Below are 27,149 nucleotides of genomic sequence, written 5' to 3'. Positions count from 1 at the left end.
CTCATTACTGCGAGGCTTTGGGTGCATGTCAATTTTAGACACCATGTTGACTTTTTTGTAGTCCACACAGAACTGGACCAACCCATCGGTTTTGGGAACCAGGACCACCAGCATGCTCCAGTCACTGTGGGACTCCTTGATTATGCCCATTTCAAGCATGGCCTTGAGTTAATCCTGAACCACCTTTTTCTTGTGTTCAGGTAAGCAGTATGGACGACTATGCACCACCACCCCTGGGGCATTTCAATGTGGTGTTCTTTGAGTTGGGTGCGGCCGGGAAGGGGTGAGAATACCTCAGAAAATTCCTTTTGCAACCTGGCAACCTCTGTGAGTTGGGCCGGTGAAAGGTGGTCTCCACAGGGGACTGGAGTGGTTTGAGTAGTTACTTTTGTTTTTACCACTGGCCCCAGATCTGCATTCTCTGGAACTACCAACACCAATGCCACAGGGACCCCTTGATTCCAATGTTTTAGCAGGTTGAGGTGGTATATTTGTAGTGCCCCTCCCTTATCCATTCACCTCACCTCACAGTCGACATCCCTGATTTGCCATATGACCTTGAAGGGCCCTTGCCACTTGATGACTAATATGGAGCTCAAAGTGGGAAATAATACGAGTACTTTATCTCCTGAAGTGAACTTTTTAAGGTGCATGCCCCTGTTGTACAGGCGGGCTTGACGTTCTTGTGCCTGCCGTAAATTATCCTGGGTTAAGTGTGTGAGGGTGTGGAGCTTTGCATGCAGGTTTGAGAATGTACTGAATTTCATTCTTACTAGGTGAAGGTCCTTCCTCTCAGTTTTCCCGCATCATGTCCAACATACCGTGAGGCTTACGCCCGTATATCAAATCAATCAGAGAAAATCCTGTGGAGGCTTGTGGGACCTCTTCTACTGCAAATAACAGGGGCTCAAGTCATTTATCCCAATTACGTGCATCTTCACTTACAAACTTCTGAATTAGATTTTTAAGTGTTTGATTGAATCATTCCATGAAGTCATCTGTTTGTGGGTGATAAATGCTGGTGCAGATGGATTTAATTCATAACAACCCATACAGCTCACAAAGTGTTTGTGACATAAATGTATTGCCTTAGTCATTCAGGTTGTCTTTGGGAATCTCGACTCAGGAGATAATGCAGAAGAGTGCCTCTGCAATACTGCATGCTGAAATATTGCAGAGAGGCACTGCTTCCAGATATCGTGTTCCATAGTCCACCAGAATTAAAATAAAGGGATGTCCCCATGCTGACCGATCTAATGACCCAATAAGATCCATGCCAATCCTCTCGAAGGGGGTCTCGATTAGATGGAGATGGCGCAAAGGCGCTTTTTTGAGTGGCTGCTGGATTTATTAATTGGCATTCGTGGCACGTGGCACACCACTGACAGACATCCCTGCGAATCCCTGGCCAAAAGAACCAGGCCATTATTCAGGCAAGTGTTTTATCCTGACCTCGATGTCTGGCCATCGGATTGAAGTGAGCCACGTGGAATGACACAGCATCTTGTCTCACATCTGCTCTAATGGGAAATCCTCGAGGGAATCCCTGAAAAAGGGAGGGCGGGCAGCCTGCTCCCCACTCCTCGTATCACCCTAATGTGGTGCTGACATAGAGGGCTCTGTGACAGCTTCCCCAGTCAATGCCACACCGGGATCCCCACGTGATGTGTTGCTGCAGAACCCACCCTCTACTATGTGTTTCATTAAACCTCTAAACCCCAGCCAATCAGTTCCCAGCATCAGTGGGTAAGTGAGGCATGGGTTAATGCCTGCCTTTATGCTATGCTTTTCACCCTGAAATAGAATGTGGACAGACACTAGTGGATATTTGTGAACATCCCTATGCACACACAAAACCTTCACAACTTCTGCTCACCCCAATGCCTCACCTTGCACCATGCTTTGGTGGATTGAGGTCTGATTACAGCCAGATTCCACGAACGTGGCAGTGAAGAATGGACCCTGAACTCCTGTCAAAAGTGCAGACTCAATGCTTTCCATGTGTGCTGCCTTAGAAGGATTCTGGGCATCACTTGGCAAGAATGTGTTGCAAGCAAGTGCATCCTGGCACAGGTGGGAATACCAAGCATGTTCGCCTTGTTTACCCAGAGGTGCTTGCGCTGACTTGGCCATGTCAGTCGTATGCTGGATTGCCGAATCCCCAAGGACATGCTGTATGGCGAGCTTGCCATTGGCTCTAGACCTGCAGGAAGGCGTGTTCATTGCTACAAAGGCATTTGAAAATGTGATTTGAAGGCAGGCAATCTCAACCCAGCAGGTTGGGAAGCTGTAGTAGGTATGGATGCTGTCAGTCCCCACTCGCTTGCTCACTCGAGTTTGTTGACGGTGCAGTGGCTGGCTGCTTTATGTCCCGGGGCTCCCTCATGCCTGTGTTACCTTCTGGCTCTCTCCTTTTAGTTATGCTGTCATAGTTAGTTGCCGGAGTCCCTGCTTGTACTCGGTGCAATATGTATACTGTTCCTACTTATTCAGGTGACATTGGGCATACCTAACCACCTGTGTTTTCTTTCTCTTCCCCCCCCCCCACCCCAAATCTGTCCCTCTGAGTTACATGGAGTCAACAGGAAATCTTTTGGTGGAGACGGTGGGGACCTCGACTGGCTATCGTAGCCTGCAGGGAATCGGCCGTCAGACATTCTGTCGCATGTCCCAGACCCGGTGAAATGTAACTGAATTGTCTTGGCCAGGCCTAAGAGTCCCATCTGCATCTCATCATTGCTGAGGAGTGTGCTCCCATCACCCAATCAAGCATCCAGCCAGAGCAGGTCATGATATATTTTTTACCATATTAACATGCCATTGTGCGTCATGCCTGATGTAAAGACTCTCGTCTCTGCGAGCCTACCACACAGATTTAATACTTGTCATTTTTAGGGCATACCTAACAACGTGTTTTCTTTCTCTCTCTCTCTCCCCCCCCCCATCTGTCCCTCTGAGTTACATGTTGATCCTGGGATTGAGATGCTGGCCTCTTCTGCCCCTCGGACCTGCTTGATCCATCCTGGTGCCCTGTGTCTGGTCGGAGTTTTATCGCCCCACTCCTGTGAAGGACGGCCCCATGAGGACAGTTGAGGGTTATACCTGTTAAAACTGTTAATATTATAGTCAGGCTGTCTGTTGTTGCCCAAATGAGGATGGGTTCCCTTTTGAGTCTGGTTCCTCTCGAGGTTTCTTCCTCATGTCATCTGAGGGAGTTTTTCCTTGCCACCGTCGCCACAGGCTTGCTCATTGGGGATAGATTAGGGATAAAATTAGCTCATGTTTTAAGTCGTTCAAATTCTGTAAAGCTGCTTTGCGACAATGTTTATTGTTAAAAGCGCTGTACAAATAAACTTGATTTGATTTGATCTGTAGCTGCAGACTGCAGCCACTGGAGGCTTGCCATCAAGGCAGGCATTCAGATGAGTGAGCAGAGGAGAGAGGGGCAGTGGGAAGAGAGGAGAGAGTGCAGAGGGCAGCATCAGCACCCACAGAGCCAGGTGCAGGCTATATCTGCAGCAACCGCAACAGAGTCTGCCATTCCAGGATAGGGCTGTGCAGCCACAGCAAGCACTGCAACCCAACTGCAGACTAATCCTTGGTGCACACTCCATTGTCTCCTGAGACAGATGGATGTAAACAAAAAACTTTATTAATTTAAACCAAACACTACTGTTCATAAACTGCTGGGATGTTTTCACTGAAACTCACCCAGAAGATTCTAAAGACATATTCCAAAAAGAAAGTGGTGCCACCTGCCATGGATATAGCTAAGCAGGAGTCAAATGCAATTTCACAAAAATTGCTACTCCTCTTGCAGGACTAATCAGATTTTAAAATCTAAGATGGGGGCACGCACACACACAGCGGCTCCTCTCTGTCCTGACAGAACAGTGTTTTCATGTTTTTTGTGTTTTAAAACAGTGTGTATCTGTTCGTCTTTGTTGCGTCCATCAGTCTCAAGGTGCACATACTCCCGTGAGTTTCTGCTCAACATCCGCAGAACTATATTCACGGATATAAATCCAGCGGACGCAGAAGTGTTATGTGACTATGGTTTGCTCCTGAGGCCTGCTCAATCACCGACCCCCACTCCTGCATCCAGCCTGCAGTGGAAGCACCACAAGCGGAACATGCGGAAGCAGAAGAGAGGCAAGCGTGGAGGTATCCGAACTAGGCTAGCGGCTAGCCCTCACCAGCTGGCTATCCCTACCATCACTCTGGCCAACGTACGCTCACTGGACAACAAGTTGGATTCTGTCTGCCTGCTCTGCTCATCTTTTAATTCTGTGAGTGAGTGCTGTGTCCTTGTATTTGCGGAAACATGGCTTAACGACAGTGTCCCAGACTGTGCCATTCAGCTAGCCCGGCTAACATGCTACCGGTCAGACAGAGCGCTAGTCAAGGGGGGGGGGAAGACTCACGGTGGAGGACTCTGTGTTTACATCAGTGATGCCTGGTGCCGTGATGCTGTTGTGGTCTGCAAACACTGCTCACCACTGGTGGAGTTTATGATTATTAAGTACCGGCCATTCTACCTGCCGAGGGAATTTATAGCCATATTGCTGGTAGCATTATACATCCCTCCCGGCTCCAATAACAACAGGAGTGAAGCACTGAATGAACTCTATCAGCACATCAGTGAGCAGCAGACAGCCCACCCAGATGCTTTCCTCATCCTGGCTGGGGATTTCAATCATGCAAACCCCAAGAGCATGTTTCCAAAACTCTATGGTCATTTCAACTTTCCCACACATGGAAACAATACTCTGGACAATGTTTACACCATGCATAAAGATGCCAACAAAGCCCTACTCCTCCCCCACCTTGGGGCCTCAGATCACTCCACTGTTATGCTAATGCCAGCATACAGGCCGCTGGTTAAAGTCACCAAACCAGCAACAAAACAGATATGCGTGTGGCCAGAGGGGTCCTCAGAAGCACTCCAGGATTGTTTTTCCACCACTGACTGGACCATGTTAAGACAGGCGGCCACCTACAGCAACATCACAGATCTCCAGGAGTACACGGAGACCATCACTGCCTACATGAGGAAGTGCATGGATGATGTTACTGTCACCAGAACCATCTCCATTCGGGCCAATCAGAAGCCATGGCTGACAGGGGAAGTCCACAGGCTCCTGTGGGCTCGGAACGCCGCCTTCAGAGCTGGGGACGAGGTGGGCCTGAGGACAGCTAGGGCCAATCTGTCACAAGGCATCAGGGTGGCCAAGAGACAGTATTCCAGGTACATTGCTGACCATTTCAATGACAGCAGAGACACCAGGAACCTGTGGTGGGGGATTCAGACCATCACAGACTACAAGCCCTCACCACAGACCTGTGACAACTCCACGTCTCTGCTGAATCAGTTGAACAACTTCTTCGCTTGCTTTGAGGCAGACAACAGCACCACGGCACAGAAGACCCCACCACGTCCCGGCGACCAGGTGTTGACGCTGTCCCCAGACAGCGTGAGGAGAGCTCTCAGGACGACAAATGCACGGAAAGCCCCGGGTCCTGATAACATTCCTGGTCGTGTCCTGAGAGACTGTGCCGAGGAGCTCACAGATGTCTTTACAGATATCTTCAACATCTCATTGAGCCAGGCTGTTGTCCCCACGTGCCTCAAAACCACCACCATCATCCCGGTCCCGAAGAAGCCATCTCCCTCCTGCTTCAATGACTACCGCCCTGTCGCACTCACTCCCATCCTCATGAAGTGCTTCGAGCGGCTAGTCATGCGTCATATCAAGTCTGCCCTCCCCCCGCCCTGGACCCTTTCCAGTTTGCATATAAGTCCAACCGTTCGACCGATGACGCCATCTCCACTGCCCTCCACTCAGCCCTCACCCACCTGGAGACAAAAGACTCGCATGTCAGAATGCTGTTCATAGACTTTAGCTCAGCATTCAACACAATCATTCCTCAGCAGCTCATTCATAAACTGGACCAGTTGGGACTCAACACCTCCCTGTGCAACTGGCTGCTGGACTTCCTGACAGGGAGACCACAGACTGTATGGGCCAGCAGCAACTCCTCCAGCACCATCACATTGAGCACGGGGGCCCCCCAAGGATGTGTGCTAAGCCCCCTCCTCTTCACTCTGCTGACCCACGACTGCACACCAACATCCAACTCTAATCTCTTCATTAAGTTTGCGGATGACACCACTGTGGTGGGTCTCATCAACAATGGCAATGAGACAATCTACAGGAGTGAGGTGAGCCGCTTGGCCATGTGGTGCAAGGACAACAATCTCCATCTGAACATGGAGAAGACGAAGGAGATTGTTGTGGACTTCAGGAGAGAGCACACCCAGCATGCTCCACTATCTATTGACGGTGCTGCAGTGGAGAGGGTGAGCAGCACCAAGTTTCTGGGTGTACACATCTCTGAAGACCTGTCCTGGAGCAACAACACTGCATCACTGGCCAAAAAAGCCCAACAGCAACTGCACTTCCTCCGCAAACTGAGGAGAGCAAGAGCCCTGGCCCCCATCATGCACACTTTCTACAGAGGCATCATCGAGAACATCCTGACCAGCTGCATCACTGTGTGGTACAGCGCCTGCACCATGTCCTGCTGCAAGACTCTGCAGTGCATCATGAGAGCAGCTGAGAGGATCATTGGTGTCTCTCTCTCCCTTCTCTAATGGATATTTATAACTCCTGCCTCACCCACAAAGCCATCAGGATTGCAGGTGACCCCACCCACCCATCTCACAGCCTCTTCAGTCTGCTGCCGTTGGGGAGGAGACTGCGGAGTCTCCAGGCCAAAACCAGCAGGCTCAAGAACAGTTTCTTTCACCAGGCGGTCAGGAGGCTCAACTCCCTCCCTGTTCTGCCCCTCCTCCCCCCTCTGCCCCGTGCCACAGATTCTGCTCGCATACCCCCCTGCCCCCCCCTTCAGCATCTGACATGTCATCCTCACAGTTTCCCCCCCCAAAACACACACACACACACACACACACACACACACACATCTCATCGTTCATTAACACACTGAACTCAGGGACTGCACATCTCACTTTACCTCGCTCATTTGCACTATTTCGCACTACCTCACCTTAACAGCTGCTAGTTTGTTTCTACTGCTTCTTTCATGTTTACCTGCTATACCTCAAGGGCCCTTGACTGTTTGTTTATTTGCACCAATTTATGTGTGTGTGTGTGTGTGTGTGTGTGTGTGTGTGTGTGTGTGTGTGTGTGTGTGTGTACAGTGAGGCAAAAAAGTATTTAGTCAGTCACCAATTGTGCAAGTTATCCCACTTAAAAAGATGAGAGAGGCCTGTAATTTTCATCATAGGTATACCTCAACTATGAGAGACAAAATGAGAAAAAAATCCAGAAAACCACATTGTCTGATTTTTAAAGAATTTATTTGCAAATTATGGTGGAAAATAAGTATTTGGTCAATAACAAAAGTTCATCTCAATTCTTTGTTATATACCCTTTATTGGCAATGACAGAGGTCAAACGTTTTCTGTAAGTCTTCACAAGGTTTTCACACACTGTTGCTGGTATTTTGGCCCATTCCTCCATGCAGATCTCCTCTAGAGCAGTGATGTTTTGGGGCTGTCGCTGGGCAACACGGACTTTCAACTCCCTCCAAAGATTTTCTATGGGGTTGAGATCTGGAGACTGGCTAGGCCACTCCAGGACCTTGAAATGCTTCTTACAAAGCCACTCCTTCATTGCCCGGGCGGTGTGTTTGGGATCATTGTCATGCTGAAAGACCCAGCCACATTTCATCTTCAATGCCCTTGCTGATGGAAGGAGGTTTTCACTCAAAATCTCATGATATGGTACATGGCCCCATTCATTCTTTCCTTTACATGGATCAGTCGTCCTGGTCCCTTTGCAGAAACATAGCCCCAAAGCATGATGTTTCCACCCCCATGCTTCACAGTAGGTATGGTGTTCTTTGGATGCAACTCAGCATTCTTTCTCCTCCAAACACGACAAGTTGAGTTTTTACCAAAAAGTTCTATTTTGGTTTCATCTGACCATATGACATTCTCCCAATCCTCTTCTGGATCATCCAAATGCTCTCTAGCAAACTTCAGATGGGCCTGGACATGTACTGGCTTAAAGGAACAGCCCACCGTACTTCCATAATGAAATATGCTCTTATCTGAATTGAGACGAGCTGCTCCGTACCTGTCCGAGCTTTGCACGACCTCCCAGTCAGTCAGACGCAGTCAGACGTGCTGTCACTCCTGTTAGCAATGTAGCTAGGCTCAGCATAGCCAATGGTATTTTTTGGGGCTGTAGTTAGATGCGACCAAACTCTTCCGCGTTTTTCCTGTTTACATAGGTTTATATGACCAGTGATATGAAACAAGTTCAGTTACACAAATTGAAACATAGCGATTTTCTATGCTATGGAAAGTCCACACTATAATGACAGGCATACTAACACCTTCTGCGCGCTTCGGCAGCGCATTGATATGGAGCTCAGATATCAATGCGCTGCCGAAGCGTGCAGAAGGTGTTAGTACGCCTGTCATTATAGTGTGGACTTTCCATAGCATAGAAAATCGCTATGTTTCAATTTGTGTAACTGAACTTGTTTCATATCACTGGTCATTCATCAATCCCTTGCCAGTCAGGGGTTGCTACTTGAAAAGCATGACCAACTCCTTCAAGAAGTTATGGAGAACATCCGATCCCTATCCTCTCATGTTGTACAGATTGGTAACCAGGTGGACCATGTCTCTACAGATCTCACTCAGCCTGCACCTGGAAACCAGCCTAACCAGCATTGGTAGCCCAGACAATCTGCACCATGAACCCATCAAACTTCACCAACACCCACACCTAGAGAGTCTCATGGATCTGAGCCAGAGCACTACTTGGGGAAACTGAAGGAGCTTTCGTTTTTGTGCTCCCTAGTGTTCAAACAACAGCTGTCAACCTACTCCACAGATAATTCCAAAGTAACTTACATCATGTGGTTGCTAAGAGGGAATGCACTAGTGGTGGGTCACTGCTGTGAAGTGGCAGAATCAACTATTGATTTGTTGATTAGTTCTCTTTTTTGCCAGCTTTATCACAGCAATGAAAAAGGGTTTTAATCATTCAGTTGGAGGAAAGGGTGTTGCCAAACTCCTTCTCGTTCTCCACCAAGGCTCCTGTAGTGTCACAGGATATTCAGTGGAGTTTAGGACTCTGGTCATTTCCTTGCCACCCTGTCCCATTCGGCCAAAAGTGAAGACTCGCCTGTATGGGGGTTCAGGTGAGCCAATTACCTTCTTTTTGCCCCTCTGCCTAGAATGCAGCTTCAAGCTTACTTGTGCATAAACCAACAGTCCCTGATACTGTTAGTGTTAGTAGATTCTGTTGATGAGGAGAATTTCTTAGATGAGAACTTTGCTCTCCAAGCTGGTATTTCCTATGAGCCACTGGAACCCCCCTGGCTGCCAGGGTGTTGGATGGAAGGTTCTTTTCATCTTAAACCTTCTCTCTTCTCCTCATACCCATGTAGTCCCTGATCACCCATAGCTACAGCAACACAATCCCCACATTGACTGGTCTACCAGAAACATAGTCAGCTGGAACTCGTCCTGTCATTCCTAATGCCTGCAGTCAGCCCTTCCTCACTGCATCCTCATCCATCTCTGAGTCCCGACACCTGCCAATGTTTCTGATGAATATCATGATCTGGTGATCTGGGGGAGATGTTCTGTGAGTATTGTGCCTTTTCTCTACCCCTACATTGCTCTTATGATTGTGCCACAAATATCCTCCTGGGAGAATAACTACCCATGAATCAGCTGCACAACCTGTCCCATCCAAAGAGAGAGAGAGAGAGAGAGAGAGAGAGAGACCATGGAGGTGTACATTAATGACTTCCTTGCTGCTGGCATCATATGACCCTCTTCTTCCCCTGTCAGTACTGGTGAAAAAAGATTGCTCCCTGTGTCTGTGCTTTGATTACCATGGATTAAACTTCACCATCAAGAACATGTACCATCTGTACTTGATTCATTCAGCATTAAAGCCCCTCCACAGGGCCATTGTTTTCACAAAATTGGACTTACTGAATGCCTATCACCTGGTCAGGGAGAGATACAAAATGCTTTTGTCAGTGGTCTCAAACCTAACCCAAAAACCAAGGGCAAAGCAAAATATGTTACATGAAAGTCTTAATCAGGCCAGAATGAAGATGAAGTCACAATCCCGGTGGATGCAAGTACCCTATTATTTTTCATTAATATGTATTAATGCACTTAACTAGCTAACTAGTTCATCAATCTTTGTTTGGTTTTTTTTTGTTTGTTTTTTGTTTTTTTTGTCGTTAGCTACCATTTTTAGACGAGTTAAGTTTTGGGCAACCAAAACATGAGCCTCAGCAAATACACCCCAGCTTTCATTTACCAACTGGACTCATTAAGTAATGTATTATTTTCCCCCATGGGGAAATCATGCATGATAATACTGATTGTACACCACTGTTAGAAATTTACAGGATGAAGGTCAATAGTCTAACAATGTGGCAGGACAATAACCGAATTACAAATCAGCTCAAACCAAGGAGTTGATTTTATGAGTGAAAAGAGGACATAACGTGTGTTCACTGCTTCAGATGGGTTAAATGCAGAGGATGAATTTCACTGTGCTTGAAGTGTGCATGTGACGAATAAAGGTTTCTTCTTCTTCTAACAAATCTAATCTCTAGCTCATGTAGCACATGGGACAATTTTCAAATTCCTCATCATCACTGAAAATTCAAGACTGGACACTAAACTTCACTCTTGTGCAAAAAGCATAGCTGTTTCTGCATGGTTTCAGAAAGCTTAATTAATCAACTCCTTCTTTCAAATGCCAGTGTTTCGTGTTTGTAAGAATATAAACTACATAGTCAAAACAGTAAGGCTCCTGTACACTGATTTCAAAATCATAACAAAAACTAAACAGTTCAGAGCTCACATTTTTATTTATGCATATTTGACAGACAATTTTTTCATCTACAATACATTTGTTTTTGTCAAGCTAATACTGTTACTCATTGAACTGTAAACTTTAAATCATTATTTATAGTATCTGTGTGTTGGTGAGATTACTGTATTGAATCTGATTTTGTATCTTCTATATGTTATAATGGTGTGTTGTGTAACAATAAGGTTGACCATTGTCGCAGGACAATAACCGAATTACAAATCAGCTCAAACCAAGGGGTTGATTTTATGAGTGAAAAGAGGGCATAACAAATCTAATCTCAAGCTCATGGTGCACATGGGACAATTTTCAAATTCCTCATCATCACTGAAAATTCAAGACTGGACACTAAACTTCACTCTTGTGCAAAAAGCATAGCTGTGTCTGTATGGTGATAGATAGATAGATAGATAGATAGATAGATAGATAGATAGATAGATAGATAGATAGATAGATAGATAGATAGATAGATAGATAGATAGATAGATAACACTTTATTGATCCCTTTGGGAGGGTTCCCTCAGGAAAATTAAAAATTAAGTGACTCGTCTATTTTTGTCAAGCTAATACTGTCACTCATTGAACTGTGAACTTTAAATCATTATTTATTGTATCTCTGTGTTGGTGAGATTACTGTATTGAATCTTTAGTTATAATGGTGTATTGTATAACAATGAGATTGACCAGAAAAAACAGAACAGGCAATATTAGGATCAACAAGAAAGCTGGTAACAATGGTGTTCCGAGCAAATTACAAACAAACCTTTCACCAAGGACCTTCATGCAAATATGATGATGTCACCATGAAGCATTTCTACTGGTTGCCTTTTAAACACCAAAACATATAAGTGAGTATAGAGCAGTGTCTTGGTTTCATATCTGTACTTTGTGGGCATGCAAAAGATACCTGCTAGATGTTGATGTGATCTGTCTGCTGAAGTAACTTTAATATGTTTTGTTTCACATGTTGGCATTTGTGCTTTAATTGTTGATTGATATTCATATTATTGAGCAGAATTATACTTGTAAAGGACACTTGTGAATTTGTTTGGCTCAACACACTGTTGATGAATAACACTGATGTGGAGATTTTGCTGCTCTGCTTCCCACACCAGCCTGACTCCTGCCTCCAAACGGCACGCTTCTTTGTCACTAGAGTGGCCATGTACTTTGTAACACTAACTGCTATCCTTATGACTGTCTTTGGGAATCTGTTGGTCATCATCACTATTTCCCATTTTAAACAGCTGCATTCGCCGACTCACTTCATCATCCTATCCTTGGCCTTTGTGGACTTCATGTTGGGATGTCTGGTCATGCCTTTCAGTACGGTACGGTGGGTGGAAGGCTGCTGGTTCTTGGGAGATATGTTGTGTCAAATCCATTCCAGTTTAGACATGACACTAAGTATTGCCTCCATCCTGCACCTCTGTTTGGTTTCTGTTGACAGGTTCATGGCCATTACCGATCCTCTGGGTTATAAGATGAAGGTGACAAATGGAAATGTGGCAGTGTGCATCGCTGTCGTTTGGATTTTTTCTTGCATGTTCAGCTTTGGGGTTGTGTTTTCCAAAATTAACATTGCTGGTTTGGATGAACAAATGTTAAACCCCTGTGTTGGAAACTGTGTTCTGATTTTTAACAAGGAATGGGGTGTTATCGCTCCACTTCTTAACTTTTATATTCCAGGAGCTATAATGACCTGTTTGTACCTTAAAATTTTTTATGTTGCAAGAAAACAGGCAAGATTAATTTCTGATAGAACTGCTGTGCTCACACCTGGTGAGACAAAAAAACAATTATCGGACCAGAGGGAGAGAAAAGCAGCGAAAACTCTGGGTATTGTTATGGGTGTTTTCCTTTTGTGTTGGCTGCCTTTTTTTCTCACCCTTGTTATTGATCCATTTCTCAACTATTCAACCCCTCTTGATGTTTTTGATGCACTGATCTGGTTTGGTTACTTTAATTCCATGTTTAACCCTCTGGTCTATGGATTTTTCTATCCACGTTTTCAGAAGGCATTTAAGATTATCATTGTAAGATACCTTTTTCACTTGAAAAGCTCAAGCAACTTAGTGCTTCAGTGATTCTCCTGGGCAGAATTGTTCCTGGCATAAAATGCAATTTTGATGTTTATATCCATAACATGGATCAAATTTCATATTTTTGTACTGGTCTTCATAATCATCATTCATATTGTTTTGAAATTCAGGTACGTGCTATATACAACTATTTGTGCATAGCTTCAGGGCCAGGTTTAAAACATTTACAGGAAACACTGTAAGTAGTATTCAAGTAGAGGAAGTGAAAGTAAAAAAGCAGAAATAACAGTGTCAGAATAGATCCTTTCTAGATTAGGGTGCTGAAAACTTATGTAAATGTGTGTAGTGTACTATTTTGTCTATCTTTAAAAAAAAAAGAAAAAAGGTATGAATGTGCCATGGACACAAATACAAATGTGAACCATGTGACCTATATTGGTATTGTGGCATACAGTGATGGAAAGTCAGCAACAGTTAATGCTCTTTCAATGTCATTGTTGTTGTGCTGTTCAGATGATAATGTCACAATAAACTTTATTTATATCCAGGGAAATAGGAGTTTGGTGAAAATCAAGGAAAAACTGAATTTCAGCATAATCTTTAATTAACTGCTAATCTGAAGGTTTGTAAGAAAAAAAAAATTTGAGCAGGTTCCCCAACTCAAGACTTAAATATTTGCAGTGCTGCCATTATCATGTTGCATTACAGGTATTTAGCAGACACTGTTATCCAGAGCGACATACAACAAGCAGTTGGGGGTTAGGTACCTTGCTCAAGGGTACTTCAGCCATTCCTGCTGGTCTAGGGAATTGAACTGATGACCTTTCCATCCCAAACCTGCTTCACTAACCTTTAGGCCATGGCTTCACCCATGTCCATAAACATGTTTACATAAACATGCATACACACCTGTCTACCATAATCAGCTTGATCTCCTTGCCAAAGTATCAAACACTATCTCATCCCATCTCATCTCATTATCTGTAGCTGCTTTATCCTTCTACAGGGTCGCAGGCAAGCTGGAGCCTATCCCAGCTGACTATGGGCGAAAGGCGGGGTACACCCTGGACAAGTTGCCAGGTCATCACAGGGCTGACACATAGACACAGACAACCATTCACACTCACATTCACACCTACGGTCAATTTAGAGTCACCAGTTAACCTAACCTGCATGTCTTTGGACTGTGGGGGAAACCGGAGCACCCGGAGGAAACCCATGCGGACACGGGGAGAACATGCAAACTCCACACAGAAAGGCCCTCGCCGGCCCCGGGGCTCGAACCCAGGACCTTCTTGCTGTGAGGCAACAGCGCTAACCACTACACCACCGTGCCGCCCCTATCAAACACTATAAGAAACTAAAACACTATAAGAATTCCTGAATTTAGTTCCAGTCTGGAGCAGTCAGCCCACAACTATAATCCTGACTATCATATCAGTTGGTCCTGCCACTCAGGGAAGTAAATGAAGGCAACTTCGGAATAGTTATGGAAGTTTTTTTCCAAGTAGTAGCACATTATTCTGGGTCATACTGTACTGCTTGGACTTCAAAACAATCCATGCACACACTGTGGTTGTTGATAAAATACAGAAAGGTCACGAATTATGGAAATATAATAAAAAAGGATACAAAATAAAGAGTAGTTACAGATTTTATTACGGATGCATCGCAGGATGATGCATTAAGGATAAAAAAAATTCAAAGTCTAAAACAATTAAATGTTTGGACTGCCAAAGTTCATAAATAAAATATCTTACCTGTATTTATATGTTTACTTCATGAATTTACTATTGATATTTCACAGAAAATCACGTATCCATGAATAAAAGATCCGTGCTTTGTATTATATTTTTTATTTTCTGTGAATCTGTATTCCATGACTTCATGATGCAACAAGGATGGGCAAAGATCTCATCTCATCTCATCTCATTATCTCTAGCCGCTTTATCCTTCTACAGGGTCGCAGGCAAGCTGGAGCCTATCCCGGCTGACTATGGGCGAAAGGCGGGGTACACCCTGGACAAGTCGCCAGGTCATCACAGGGCTGACACATAGACACAGACAACCATTCACACTCACATTCACACCTACGGTCAATTTAGAGTCACCAGTTAACCTAACCTGCATGTCTTTGGACTGTGGGGGAAACCGGAGCACCCGGAGGAAACCCACGCGGACACGGGGAGAACATGCAAACTCCACACAGAAAGGCCCTCGCCGGCCCCGGGGCTCGAACCCAGGACCTTCTTGCTGTGAGGCGACAGCGCTAACCACTACACCACCGATGGGCAAAGATGCCTGGGAAAAATAGCATGTGCTCAGACAGCATTACATGTAAACAATTACCTGACTGCTCAGATGTTTTATCAGATCAGGACCAAGCCTGGAAAAATCACTCCAGAAGCAAACCTCACTGATCCTGATAAACCCAGGCCTGGGCTGTAGGTATTATTATTGGTCTGGTGTGACCACCAACCACATAAACTGCAGGGGACCCATTAATTTATAGTTATCGTTATCGTTGTAGTTACTGTATAGTTATAGTTGTAGTTATCGGTATTGTGGGACTGGGCTTAACCTGCCTGTCTCCATCTCTTCAATCTTTTGAAACCCACTGTACTGCATGATCAGAGTCCAACAAACTGAGGAAACCAGTTATTGCTATCTAACATTTTATGCAGCTTTCATTGTGGAGACTTAAGAGAGGCGGAAATATCTGCCCCAGCCCTCAGTTACGAACAGCATCTTCTGCAACATGCCACAGTATTGAGTGCTGGAATATGGTTGGAATGTTTTTCCACTATTCTTCACAAAATTTGTGCTCTAAAAGTTCAAGTATCTTTTTTTATATCTGGTTCAATCTGTGGCATGATTTTGTACAATATTTCAGGAAGTGGTTTCTCACTGGCTGCCACGATTAGCCGGAGTGGGTAATCGGGAGATTCAGGAGGATTCCCAATGGGCTGGCTCATCTCATCTCATTTCATCTCATTATCTCTAGCCGCTTTATCCTGTTCTACGGGGTCACAGGCAAGCTGGAGCCTATCCCAGCTGACTATGGGCGAAAGGCAGGGTACACCCTGGACAAGTCGCCAGGTCATCACAGGGCTGGGCCAGCTCATGTCAATCTCAAATTTGGGCCGGTTGGATGGAAAAAAAATAATTTTGACACTTATCTAATCTTCTTCTTGCATTCATTCTCCATTTAACTATGCATTCATTCTCCATTCATCTGACAGCGCAGCCTCTACAGCGCAGTAGATTAGATGGGTTCTACCATCTGATGAATTCTCCCCTCCCAAATGTTTAAGTTGGTTGGGCCCACAAGTCATCTTTTTTGGAGCGGTAAAATTAAATATAGCAACAGAATAGCGCGAAGCATCAGTCAGTGGTGATGGAGGGCAGGAAGAGGCCAGGTGGAGCCGAAAAGGCCAGGACAAAAAGAAGAAAGGCATTGGAAGAAGATGCTGCCAAATGTGCGAAATTAACAGACCTGTTTCCCAGAGGACAGACCTCAGTTGCAGCCAGTAAAGAGAGATATGGAAATAATTTTGTAGCCTACTGTCAGTGTAAGGCTATTGTGCAACATTTGCAATGTCAATTTCATCTCATCTCATCATCTCTAGCCACTTTATCCTGTTCTACAGGGTCGCAGGCAAGCTGGAGCCTATCCCAGCTGACTACGGGCGAAAGGCGGGGTACACCCTGGACAAGTCGCCAGGTCATCACAGGGCTGACACATAGACACAGACAACCATTCACACCTACGGTCAATTTAGAGTCACCAGTTAACCTAACCTGCATGTCTTTGGACTGTGGGGGAAACCGGAGCACCCGGAGGAAACCCACGCGGACACGGGGAGAACATGCAAACTCCGCACAGAAAGGCCCTCGCCGGCCACGGGGCTCGAACCCGGACCTTCTTGCTGTGAGGCGACAGCGCTAACCGCTACACCACCGTGCCGCCCCAATGTCAATTTAGCATAGTTTATTTTGTAGAGCCCAATACACACCATTAATCACAAATATCCACTTTCAAGCTGACAATAATAAACATAATTTAGAGGTATAATTTAGTGTGTACTTCACCTCACTGTGTGTTCACTGTGTGCATTTCACTAATTCACAATTGGAATAAATGCAGAGACCAAATTTCCCATTAAATAGCATCTCATTAATGGAATGTTTTTGTAGTGTCGGAACAGCAAACCCCTTCTGACGCTACTGATGATCCCGAGGAGGCCATCTGTGTTTATCTGATCCTCTCACAGTATAACCTCCTTACAGATGCTTACCATGTAATTGGGCTGGCATATAAGTTTCTGTTGACCCTTTCATGCAGTCAGGTTGCATGTGAGCAGAGCTTCTCTGCATTAAAATGCGTGAAAAATAGGCTACGAAGCTCACTGTCTCAGGAATTCTTGGAGGCCTTCATGTTAATGTCCACAGAGAAGGAAATTCTCATGTCTATAGACAATGACCCCGTTATTAATAAAGTTGCAGAAACCAGTGCACTGCTTCGGAGGCTTATGATGCTGTAGGTAGCCTACTAAATATGCATGTAGTCAAGCTACTTAAGAGTTTAGTGTAAATCTAAACAATAACAATAGAGCATTGGGAAGAAAAGTGCTATTTTAATTTCAAATTATTTTAATTACAAATTATTGCTCCTGTACAAAGGTAAATACGTTTTCATCTTTATCACATTTTTTACCTTTTAAATATTTATCTGATTTAAATTTGAATTAAACATATTGTTTAAGTGAAGTGCTTTCTGTTAACTTACCAACGTATGCCTGAACTATAATTAATAAAAAGGCATTGTAAGAGCTAGCTGCTGTTTCATTTATTCAAAGTCCTCCTCCATGGAAAAAGTGGGCCGGGTTTGGGCATGAAACTCCCGGGCTGAAAAAGGGGCCCGCTCCAGCCCTGGCCACGCAAGAGCATAATTTCCAATGAATTGTGGATATTATTATTGCATTATAATATACAAAAATAGCACAAGTTATTCTTCAGTTGTTGTTTGTGATTCAGTTCCCTTGATGCACGCCTTAGCAACCTCCGATGTTTGTGTGATATTGGTGCGGATAAAAAGAGGCTTACATCGATCTAAGGTCCGTGTGCTTGGGTCTGTGTTTATTAAAACACAGGAGGATGAAGGAATAGGATTCTGGATTCATGGGAGATTCCAGCAAGACATTCTTTGCTCATTTGGATGATCACTGCATCACATTGTGGAACACAAGCTGCTCCTCTGACTTCCAATTATTCCATTTAAATCACATCAGTTTGGTTGTATTTTTCTTTTTTTCCGTGGTTTCTCTGTTTGTCATTGGTGGAAATATGGTTGTAATAGTGACTATCACTATTTCCAAAGAGCTCCACACAGCAACTAACTTTGTCATCCTGTCATTGGCCATATCTGATTTTCTAGTGGGAGGTTTAATGATGCCTTTACAGTGTATTATGTTTATTGATGTTTGTTTATATTACGCAGAACTTCTTTGTCCTGCCTACTACTTTATCAGCACCATCATTGCCAATGTTTCGATCTACAACATCGTGCTGATTGCCTTAGATCGATATTTTGCCTTGTGCCACCCTTTCCATTATGTTGCAAAAATGTCCTTGAGAGTGGTGCTGAAGTGTGAGGGTTTTGTCTGGATCTTATCCCTCACTTATAATCTCTCAATGATGTACATTGGAACTTTAGAACAAGGCCAATCAAAGGTGATCTGCATCCAAGCATGCGCCTTTCCCATCAACAAGAATTGGGGTTTTATTGACTTTATATTCAATTTTATTGTTCCATGTTTATTGGTAATAATTCTGTATGTCAAAGTCCTCAGAGTTGCCCTGAGACATGCAAAGGTTGTTTCTGAGTCTGCAAAACCTGGATTAAACCAGAGAAAATGGAAATCAGAGATCAAGGCCACAAAAACATTAGGCACTGTCGTGTTTGTGTATTTGGTGTGCTGGATTCCATTGTATATATGCCTTATGAATATTGAGAATGTTCCAGATGCTAATGTTATCATCAATTATGTAATGTGTCTGTTTTACGGTAATGCCTTTATAAACCCCATTATCTATGCAATATCATATCCCTGGTTTAGAAATTCATTGGCATTCTGTGCTTCATTTGCAAAAATAAGGTAATAGTGGATTTTCTAAAGTTTCCTATACATGTACAAATAATCTGAAACATGTACAGAACAAATTTTTTTAAAAAAAGGTTTAATCCATGCTAGAAAAAGAAAAGAGCCATGGAAGGAAAGAAAAAATCATACCTTATGCTCCTTTAATAGAAAATGTATCATAAGTCTGCAACAATCACATATTTCATTAATATAAACTGTGATAACTGTGGGTGGTGCAGTGGTTAGCACTGTCACCTTACAGCAAGAAGGCTCTGAGTTCGAACCTCATATCCAGTGTAAAACCTTTACCAAATAAAATGTCACATTATGTTAAGCCATTTAGCAGACACTCTTATCCAGAGCGATCTACAATATACTCAGAGTAGCCTGGGGAGCAGTTGGGGGTTAGGTGCCTTGCTCAAGGGCACTTTAGTTATTCTTGCTGGTCCAGGGAAGAGAACCGGCAACCTTTTGGTCCTAAAACTGCTTTGCTAACCATTAGGCCATGGCTTCACCCAGTTACGTAAACATGCACACAAACCTGTTTCACATAATGAGCTTGATCACCTTGGCAAAGTGTCAAACACTAGAAGAAACTCATGCAACATAAACAGGACTGTGTCAATGGGTGGATCAGAAAGAAGTAAATGTTACGTATTTCAGACAAAGCTATTAAACCACTTCCACTTACTCTTATAGCTTTAGCTATAGAAAATGTACACACACTTCAACCTACACAGTATATCTAATGTCTAAAACACATGGCTTTCCAGCTAATTCAAATCAACACTTGATTACATTTGCAAAGAAATGACTACATGCATGTTGCTGTGATTGAGTGTTTAACTGCGATGGAGGATATCCTGCATATTGTACACACACATTCTATGTTCTGCTGCATAAATCCAGGATAAAGTGTGGAACAGATCTGCTGTGGTGACCCCTAACAGAAGCAGCTGGAAGAAGAAGAAGAAGAAGAAACTGCGATGGCTAATGGAACTAAATCCACTATTTCTATTATTTGTAAAGGTTGCCACACTGAATGTGTGTGTAAGTTTTCTCATCTGTCCTTATATGAAAGATATTAACGTGCAAGAAGTTTAGGTATTGATTTGATGTGGAGAATGGATGTGCAATGTAGGAATGGAAATAAAGACTGTGTTTGCAAGTTTTGGGGAGTTTTTTGTGAAAGTGCCATCATTAGTGATGTTATACTGGGTACTGCAGTTTAGAAGATGTGTAGGTGCACTTGCAGGTAAAGCTCTGTACGAATGCTTTTGTCATTGTGCTTTACATGATGTCCTTGTCTGTGATTTGGATTGCTGCAAGGGATTGTTTTCTAGCTATGGTTTTCAAAGTGGGGTCTCGGAAGCGCAGCCAGGGAGTTAAATAAATAAATTCCTTTTCAATTTTATTACTGTAGAAACTGTAACCCTATCCTCTGACTCAGCATGGTGGTGTAGTGGTTAGCACTGATGCTTCACAGCAAGAAGATTCTGGGTTTGAACCTCATGGCTGACTGGGGCCTTTCTCTGTGGAGTCTGTATGTTAGGTTAACTAGCTACTCTAAATTGCCCATAGGCGTGTGTGAGTGTGCATAAAGGAACTGGCTACCTGACTGCTACAATTCTGGCCAAGTCAACCAAACATGGTTCGCCTCAAGTTCGGGTTCAGCAGTGACAACAATGATGATACTCTGACTATGTACAATAAAATAGTCTCAAATCTCAAAGCCTGATTCATTGCCTAGTGAAAGAAATGCTCTCACTATCCAGTTGAAGCAAAAAAAAAATTTTTGTAAATTTTAATCTTGCAGATATCGTGACATAATAAAGCAACCTATAAAATGGAAGAAAAAAAATGGTACAATTAATAGCCCCCTCCTAGAACTGCCACCTTATTGTGGTGGAGGGGTTTGTGTGCTTGAATGATCCTAGGAGTTATGTTGTCAGGGGCATTACGCCCCTGTTAGGGTCTCCCAAGGCAGACAGGTCCTAGGTGACAGGCCAGACCAAGAGCAGTTCACCAAAACCCCTTATGAATAATAATCAATCAAGGACTGTGACGTCGCCCGGTATGGCACAGCCGGGGCCCCACCCTGGAGCCAGGCCTGGGGTTGGGGCTCATATGCGAGCGCTTGGTGGCCGGGCCTTTGCCCACGGGGCCCAGCCGGGCTCAGCCCGAAGTGGTGACCTGGGCCTGATCTCCTGTGGGTTCACCACCCACAGAGGTAGCCGTAAGGGGCTGGTGCAGTGTGGATTGGGCAGCAGTCGAAGGCAGGGGCCTCGACAACCTGATCTCCAGACACAGCGGCTAGCTGTTGGGACATGGAATGTCACTTCGCTGGGGGGGAAAGAGCCTGAGCTTGTGCAGGAGGTTGAGAGGTACTGGCTAGAGATAGTCGGGCCCACCTCCACGCACAGCTTGGGCTCCGGAACCCAGCTCCTCGAGAGGGGCTGGACTCTCCACTTCTCTGGAGTCGCACATGGTGAACGGCGGCGGGCTGGTGTGGGCTTGCTTATAGCTCCCCAGCTCAGCCGCCATGTGTTGGAGTTTACCCCAGTGAATGAGAGGGTCGCCTCTCTGCGCCTTTGGATTGGGGAGAGGGCTCTTGCTGTTGTTTGTGCCTACGGGCCGAATAGCAGTATAGAGTATCCGGCCTTCTTGGAGTCCCTGGGAGAGGTACTTAGAGGTACTCAGACTGGGGACTCCATTGTTCTACTGGGAGACTTCAATGCTCATGTGGGCAATGACAGTGACACCTGGAGGGACGTGATTGGGAGGAACGGCCTCCCCAATCTGAACCCGAGTGGTGTTTTGTTATTGGACTTCTGTGCTAGTCACAGTTTGTCCATAACGAACACCATGTTCGAGCATAGGGGTGTCCATAAGTGCACGTGGCACCAGGACACCTTAGGTCGGAGGTCGATGATCGACTTTGTTGTCGTTTCATCTGATCTCTGGCCCTATGTCTTGGACACTCGGGTGAAGAGAGGGGCTGAGCTGTCAACTGATCACCACCTGGTGGTGAGTTGGATCCACTGGCGGAGGAGGAAGCCGGACAGACCTGGCAGGCCCAAACGTATGGTGAGGGTCTGCTGGGAACGTCTGGCCGAGCACTCTGTCAGGGAGGTCTTTAACTCCCACCTCCGGGAGAGCTTCTCCCAGCTTCCGAGGGAGGCGGGGGACATTGAGTCTGAGTGGACCATGTTCTCTACCTCCATTGTAGACGCGGCTGTTCAGAGCTGTGGCCGCAAGGTCTCCGGTGCCTGTCGTGGCGGCAATCCCTGAACCCAGTGGTGGACACCGAAAGTAAGCGATGCCGTCAAGCTGAAGAAGGAGTCCTATTGGGCCATGTTGGCCTCCAGGACTCCTGAGGCAGCTGATGGGTATCGGCAGACCAGGCGTGCCGCAGCTCAGGCAGTTGCGGAGGCAAAAACTCGGAACTGGGAGGAGTTCGGTGAGGCCATGGAGGAGGACTATCAGTCAGCCTCGAAGAAATTCTGGCAAACCATCCGGCGCCTCAGGAGGGGGAAGCAGTACTCTGCCAACACTGTTTACAGTGCGGGTGGGGAGCTGTTGACCTCGACTGGGGACATTGTCGGGCGGTGGAAGGAATACTTTGAGGATCTCCTCAATCCCACAGTCACGTCTTCCATTGAGGAAGCGGAGGCTGATGACTCAGGGGCGGACTCATCCATTACCCAAGCCGAAGTCACTGAGGTGGTTTGCAAGCTCCTCGGTGGCAAGGCACCGGGGGTGGATGAGATCTGCCCTGAATATCTCAAGTCTCTGGATGTTGTGGGGCTGTCTTGGCTGACACGCCTCTGCAACATTGCGTGGTGGTCGGGGACAGTGCCTCTGGAGTGGCAGACTGGGGTGGTGGTCCCTCTTTTTAAGAAAGGGGACCGAAGAGTGTGCTCCAATTATAGGGGAATCACACGTCTCAGCCTCCCAGGGAAGGTTTACTCCAGGGTACTGGAGAGGAGAATTCGGCCAATAGTCGAACCTCGGATCCAGGAGGAACAATGCAGTTTTTGTACTGGTCGCAGAACACTGGACCAGCTCTATACCCTTCATAGGGTGCTCGAGGGTTCATGGGAGTTTGCCCAACCAGTCCACATGTGCTTTGTGGATCTGGAGAAGGCATTCGACCGTGTCCCTCATGGTATTCTGTGGGGGTTGCTTTGGGAGTATGGGGTTCGGGGCCCTTTGCTAAGGGCTGTCCGGTCCCTGTACGAACGGAGCAGGAGTCTGGTTCGCATTGTCGGCAGTAAGTCAGACCTGTTCCCAGTGCATGTTGGACTCCGGCAGGGCTGCCCTTTGTCACCGGTTCTGTTCATAATTTTTATGGACAGAATTTCTAGGCACAGCCAGGGGCTGGAAGGAATCCTGTTTGGGAACCACAGGATTTCATCTCTGCTTTTTGCATATGATATTGTCCTGTTGGCTTCTGCAAACCAGGACCTTCAGCATGCACTGGGGTGGTTTGCAGTCGAGTGTGAAGCAGCTGGGATGAGAATCAGCACCTCCAATTCTGAGGCCATGGTTCTCGACCGGAAAAGGGTGGCTTGCCCTCTCCAGGTTGGTGGAGAAGTCCTGCCTCAAGTGAAGGAGTTTAAGTATCTCGGGACCTTGTTCATGAGTGAGGGAAGGATAGAGCGTGAGATCGACAGGAGGATCGGTGCGGCCTCCGCAGTGATGCGGTCGCTTTACCGGTCCGTCATGGTGAAGAAGGAGCTGAGCCAAAAGGCGAAGCTCTTGATTTACCGGTCGATCTACGTTCCTACTCTCACCTGTGGTCATGAGTGTTGGATAATGACCGAAAGAACAAGATCACGGATACAAGCGGCCGAAATGAGTTTCCTTCACAGGGTGGCTGGGCGCTCCCTTAGAGATAGGGTGAGAAGTACAGTCACTCGGGAGGAGCTCGGAGTAGAGCCGCTGCTCCTCCACATCGAGAGGAATCAGCTGAGGTGGCTCGGGCATCTCTTTCGGATGCCTCCTGGATTCCTCCCTGGGGAGGTGTTCCAGGCATGTCCCCTCAGGAGGAGGCCCCGGGGAAGACCCAGGACATGCTGGAGGGACTATGTCTCTCGGCTGGCCTGGGAACACCTTGGTGTTCTTCCCGAGGAGCTGGCTGAGGTGCCTGGGGAAAGGGAAGTTTGGGCTTCCATGCTCAGACTGCTGCCTCCACGACCCGGCCCCGGATAAGCGGAAGAAGACGAGATGAGACAAGACGAGACGAGACAATTAATAGCATTATAAAACCTATCATCATGTAGAGTGTTACTTTTTTTGATAAATGTTTTTCCATAAGCTTTCTTGCCATAATCAAAACTAAATCCCAACACATTTTTGAAACCTCAAGGTGTTGACTGTCTACATGTGAAGAAAAACCTGTTCATATCAAATTCTTAAGAAGCATGGCTTAACATTTTTTTCTAAACATGCTGAAAACCATTTTTAATATCCATACTACTAAAGGAAGGCTGCTTGTCTCTCTGTCTGTCCACCTATGCAAATCAACACAGCTGGATGCACATACTCCATACTTTGCACATAGATTGGTGACACCCTAGAGGGACCCAAGACAACATTTTCAATTTTCCAAAACATGGGATTAGTGCTATTCCAACACACTATCCATGTCCCATAGGCTGCATGCTCACACTAGCACACTGCACACAGCCTCAGCAGGGAATCCCCTCCCCCACTCACCTGAGAGTTTCGATTGTATGGGACCTTGCAATCGATGCTTCTCGCCGGAGACTTCCGCTAAGGCCGAGTCTACATCACTGAGGAGACGCGGGGAGTGATTTAGCCCCTGTGAAGCGCACAGCTCAGAGGAAATCAGGTTCACGGGCAATAACTCCTAATCTCTGATAATTTGGACATTCTAGCACAGTTTGATTGCAGTGTAAAAGCTGTTCAATCCTGAATCGGCGCAAATACAGGAAGTGAAACAAAAATAGCATGTTTTAGCTTGTGGGCAACATATTTCTGTAGATATGAGATGCTAAACTGCATCATGAGCGAGCCGTTATTATGTAGTAACACATTGTGTGCAGCTCCGTGTTCTCTGGGCTTGGAATTCTGCGTTTGTGGTGCCTTGTGAGTGGTAATTTTTCAAGATGTAAGAATGTCATTTCTCACCTCAGGATGTTCTATATGAGAAGTGGATTTTAAAAAATGGATGCGTCTCTGACAGGTCTTTAGTTTGTTCTGTCAGAGTGTGTAAAGCTCATAAAAAAAAGCTTCTTGAAGTGCACTTTTACAGTTACAGGCCTGAGTGCTACTGCTTCTGCTCCATTACATTCCATGAACTCCAAGAATTCATGCAACATTTTAGAGTAAATTTGTAGCACAGTCACAACAGCATGCGGCATGGTGGTGTAGTGGTTAGCGCTGTCGCCTCACAGTAAGAAGATCCGGGTTCGAGCCCTGTGGCCGGCGAGGGCCTTTCTGTGCGGAGTTTGCATGTTCTCCCCGTGTCCGCATGGGTTTCCTCCGGGTGCTCCGGTTTCCCCCACAGTCCAAAGACATGCAGGTTAGGTTAACTGGTGACTCTAAATTGACCGTGAGTGTGAATGGTTGTCTGTGTCTATGTGTCAGCCCTGTGATGACCTGGTGACTTGTCCAGGGTGTACCCCGCCTTTCGCCCGTAGCCAGCTGGGATAGGCTCCAGCTTGCCTGCGACCCTGTAGAACAGGATAAAGTGGCTACAGATAATGAGATGAGATGGAATTTGGTTATTGAGATGGCTGACGTCAGAATCTGATGTCATTACTGTGTAACTTTGAGTGTCTTTGACATCACATTTGTGCTTGGTAATTCCTCTTGATAGCTGTGTAGTCACTGTAGTGTGTTTGTCTGTATGGTGATTGGTGAACCATTTTGCACAGAATATGCCGCAGCGGTGCAGCCGCATGGACTCTGGGGCCTGTGATTGTATTGCCCAGACCAGTTGGTCTCCTAGTGGAAAATCCTTAAAAAATGCTCTGCGTCACTGTGTATGTAGACTGGGAAGAAACTGGTGGTTGTTAAGTTTAAACTGGAAGCTGAGGGTGTTTTCACACTTGGTCCCTTTCAGCCATCTAACCAAACTCAGATCGATGACTCAGCATTTTTTGCGCATATGTGAACACTCCAACCGTACCCAGACCCCTTTAAAGCGAACCGAACTGAGACCACCTCAGGAGGTGGTCTCAGTACGGTTCGCTAAAAATCAACGGTACGGTTCGCCTAATCTGCGCATTGTGAACAAAAAGCGCACCGGGTTCACTTCGCCTTTTTCACTGTAGTTTAACCTTCTTCGTTTGCCATAGTTGGTCACGTAACTGTAGCAGGGAAACTCAACTTCCTTTTGGAACTTACCACAACCGCTTTACAGTTCTCTGAACTTACTGACTGATGAGTCGGCCACAATAATATAACTATATTATAAATATATAAATATAAAATATAATAAATTTATTTTCCTTAATCCGCACTATTTTGATCAAAGAATACAGCAGGGCAAGCATGGCAGCAGACATTTTGATTCAAGAGAAAATTACCCAGAATTCTGTGCACTGGGGGCCTGAGGGCTCGAGAGGACCTGGTGTGAACAGAAAGAGGACTGAGGCCCCATCAAAGCTTAACTGGAACAGAAAGAGAACCCAGTCCTCTTTGTAATAAATTCACAGTGTGAACACAAAAAGAACTGAGTTCTTTTTCTGTTGGTCCACTTTTTGGTCCACTTAAAGAGGACTGAGTCTGGTTCCTTTAAAGGGGACCAGGTGTGAAAACACCCTGAGGGTGGTTTATTGGTTGTAGGCGGATTATTACAAGTTGCAATTTGTCCTCGAATGCAGCACTGCGCCTTGCACCAACACTACCCCAACTAGAGAGAGAGAGAGAGAGAAAAAAAAAACCCTGAATCTGGCAACCCTGATTAGAAAATCCAAACGTGCGTCGTCTGACAACCCGGAAGTGTTAAGCGAATGGGCGTTCTCAGTGATTTAAAAGCGCTTTGGCTT

The 27,149-nt window shown here is 45.6% G+C and overlaps 1 protein-coding gene across 1 annotated transcript; it reads left to right on the top strand.

The window, feature by feature from the left end:
* Positions 1-209: 209 nt before the first annotated feature.
* Positions 210-13,030, top strand: LOC132875969 (trace amine-associated receptor 4-like). The gene is made up of 2 exons (XM_060913138.1): positions 210-283; positions 11,959-13,030. Exons 1-2 carry the CDS (start codon positions 210-212, stop codon positions 13,028-13,030), a joined length of 1,146 nt encoding a protein of 381 aa, XP_060769121.1.
* Positions 13,031-27,149: the final 14,119 nt, after the last annotated feature.

This window comes from Neoarius graeffei, chromosome 2, assembly GCF_027579695.1.
Source record: "Neoarius graeffei isolate fNeoGra1 chromosome 2, fNeoGra1.pri, whole genome shotgun sequence".
Lineage (NCBI taxonomy): Eukaryota > Metazoa > Chordata > Actinopteri > Siluriformes > Ariidae > Neoarius > Neoarius graeffei.
This window is presented reverse-complemented; position numbering and strand designations above follow the sequence as displayed.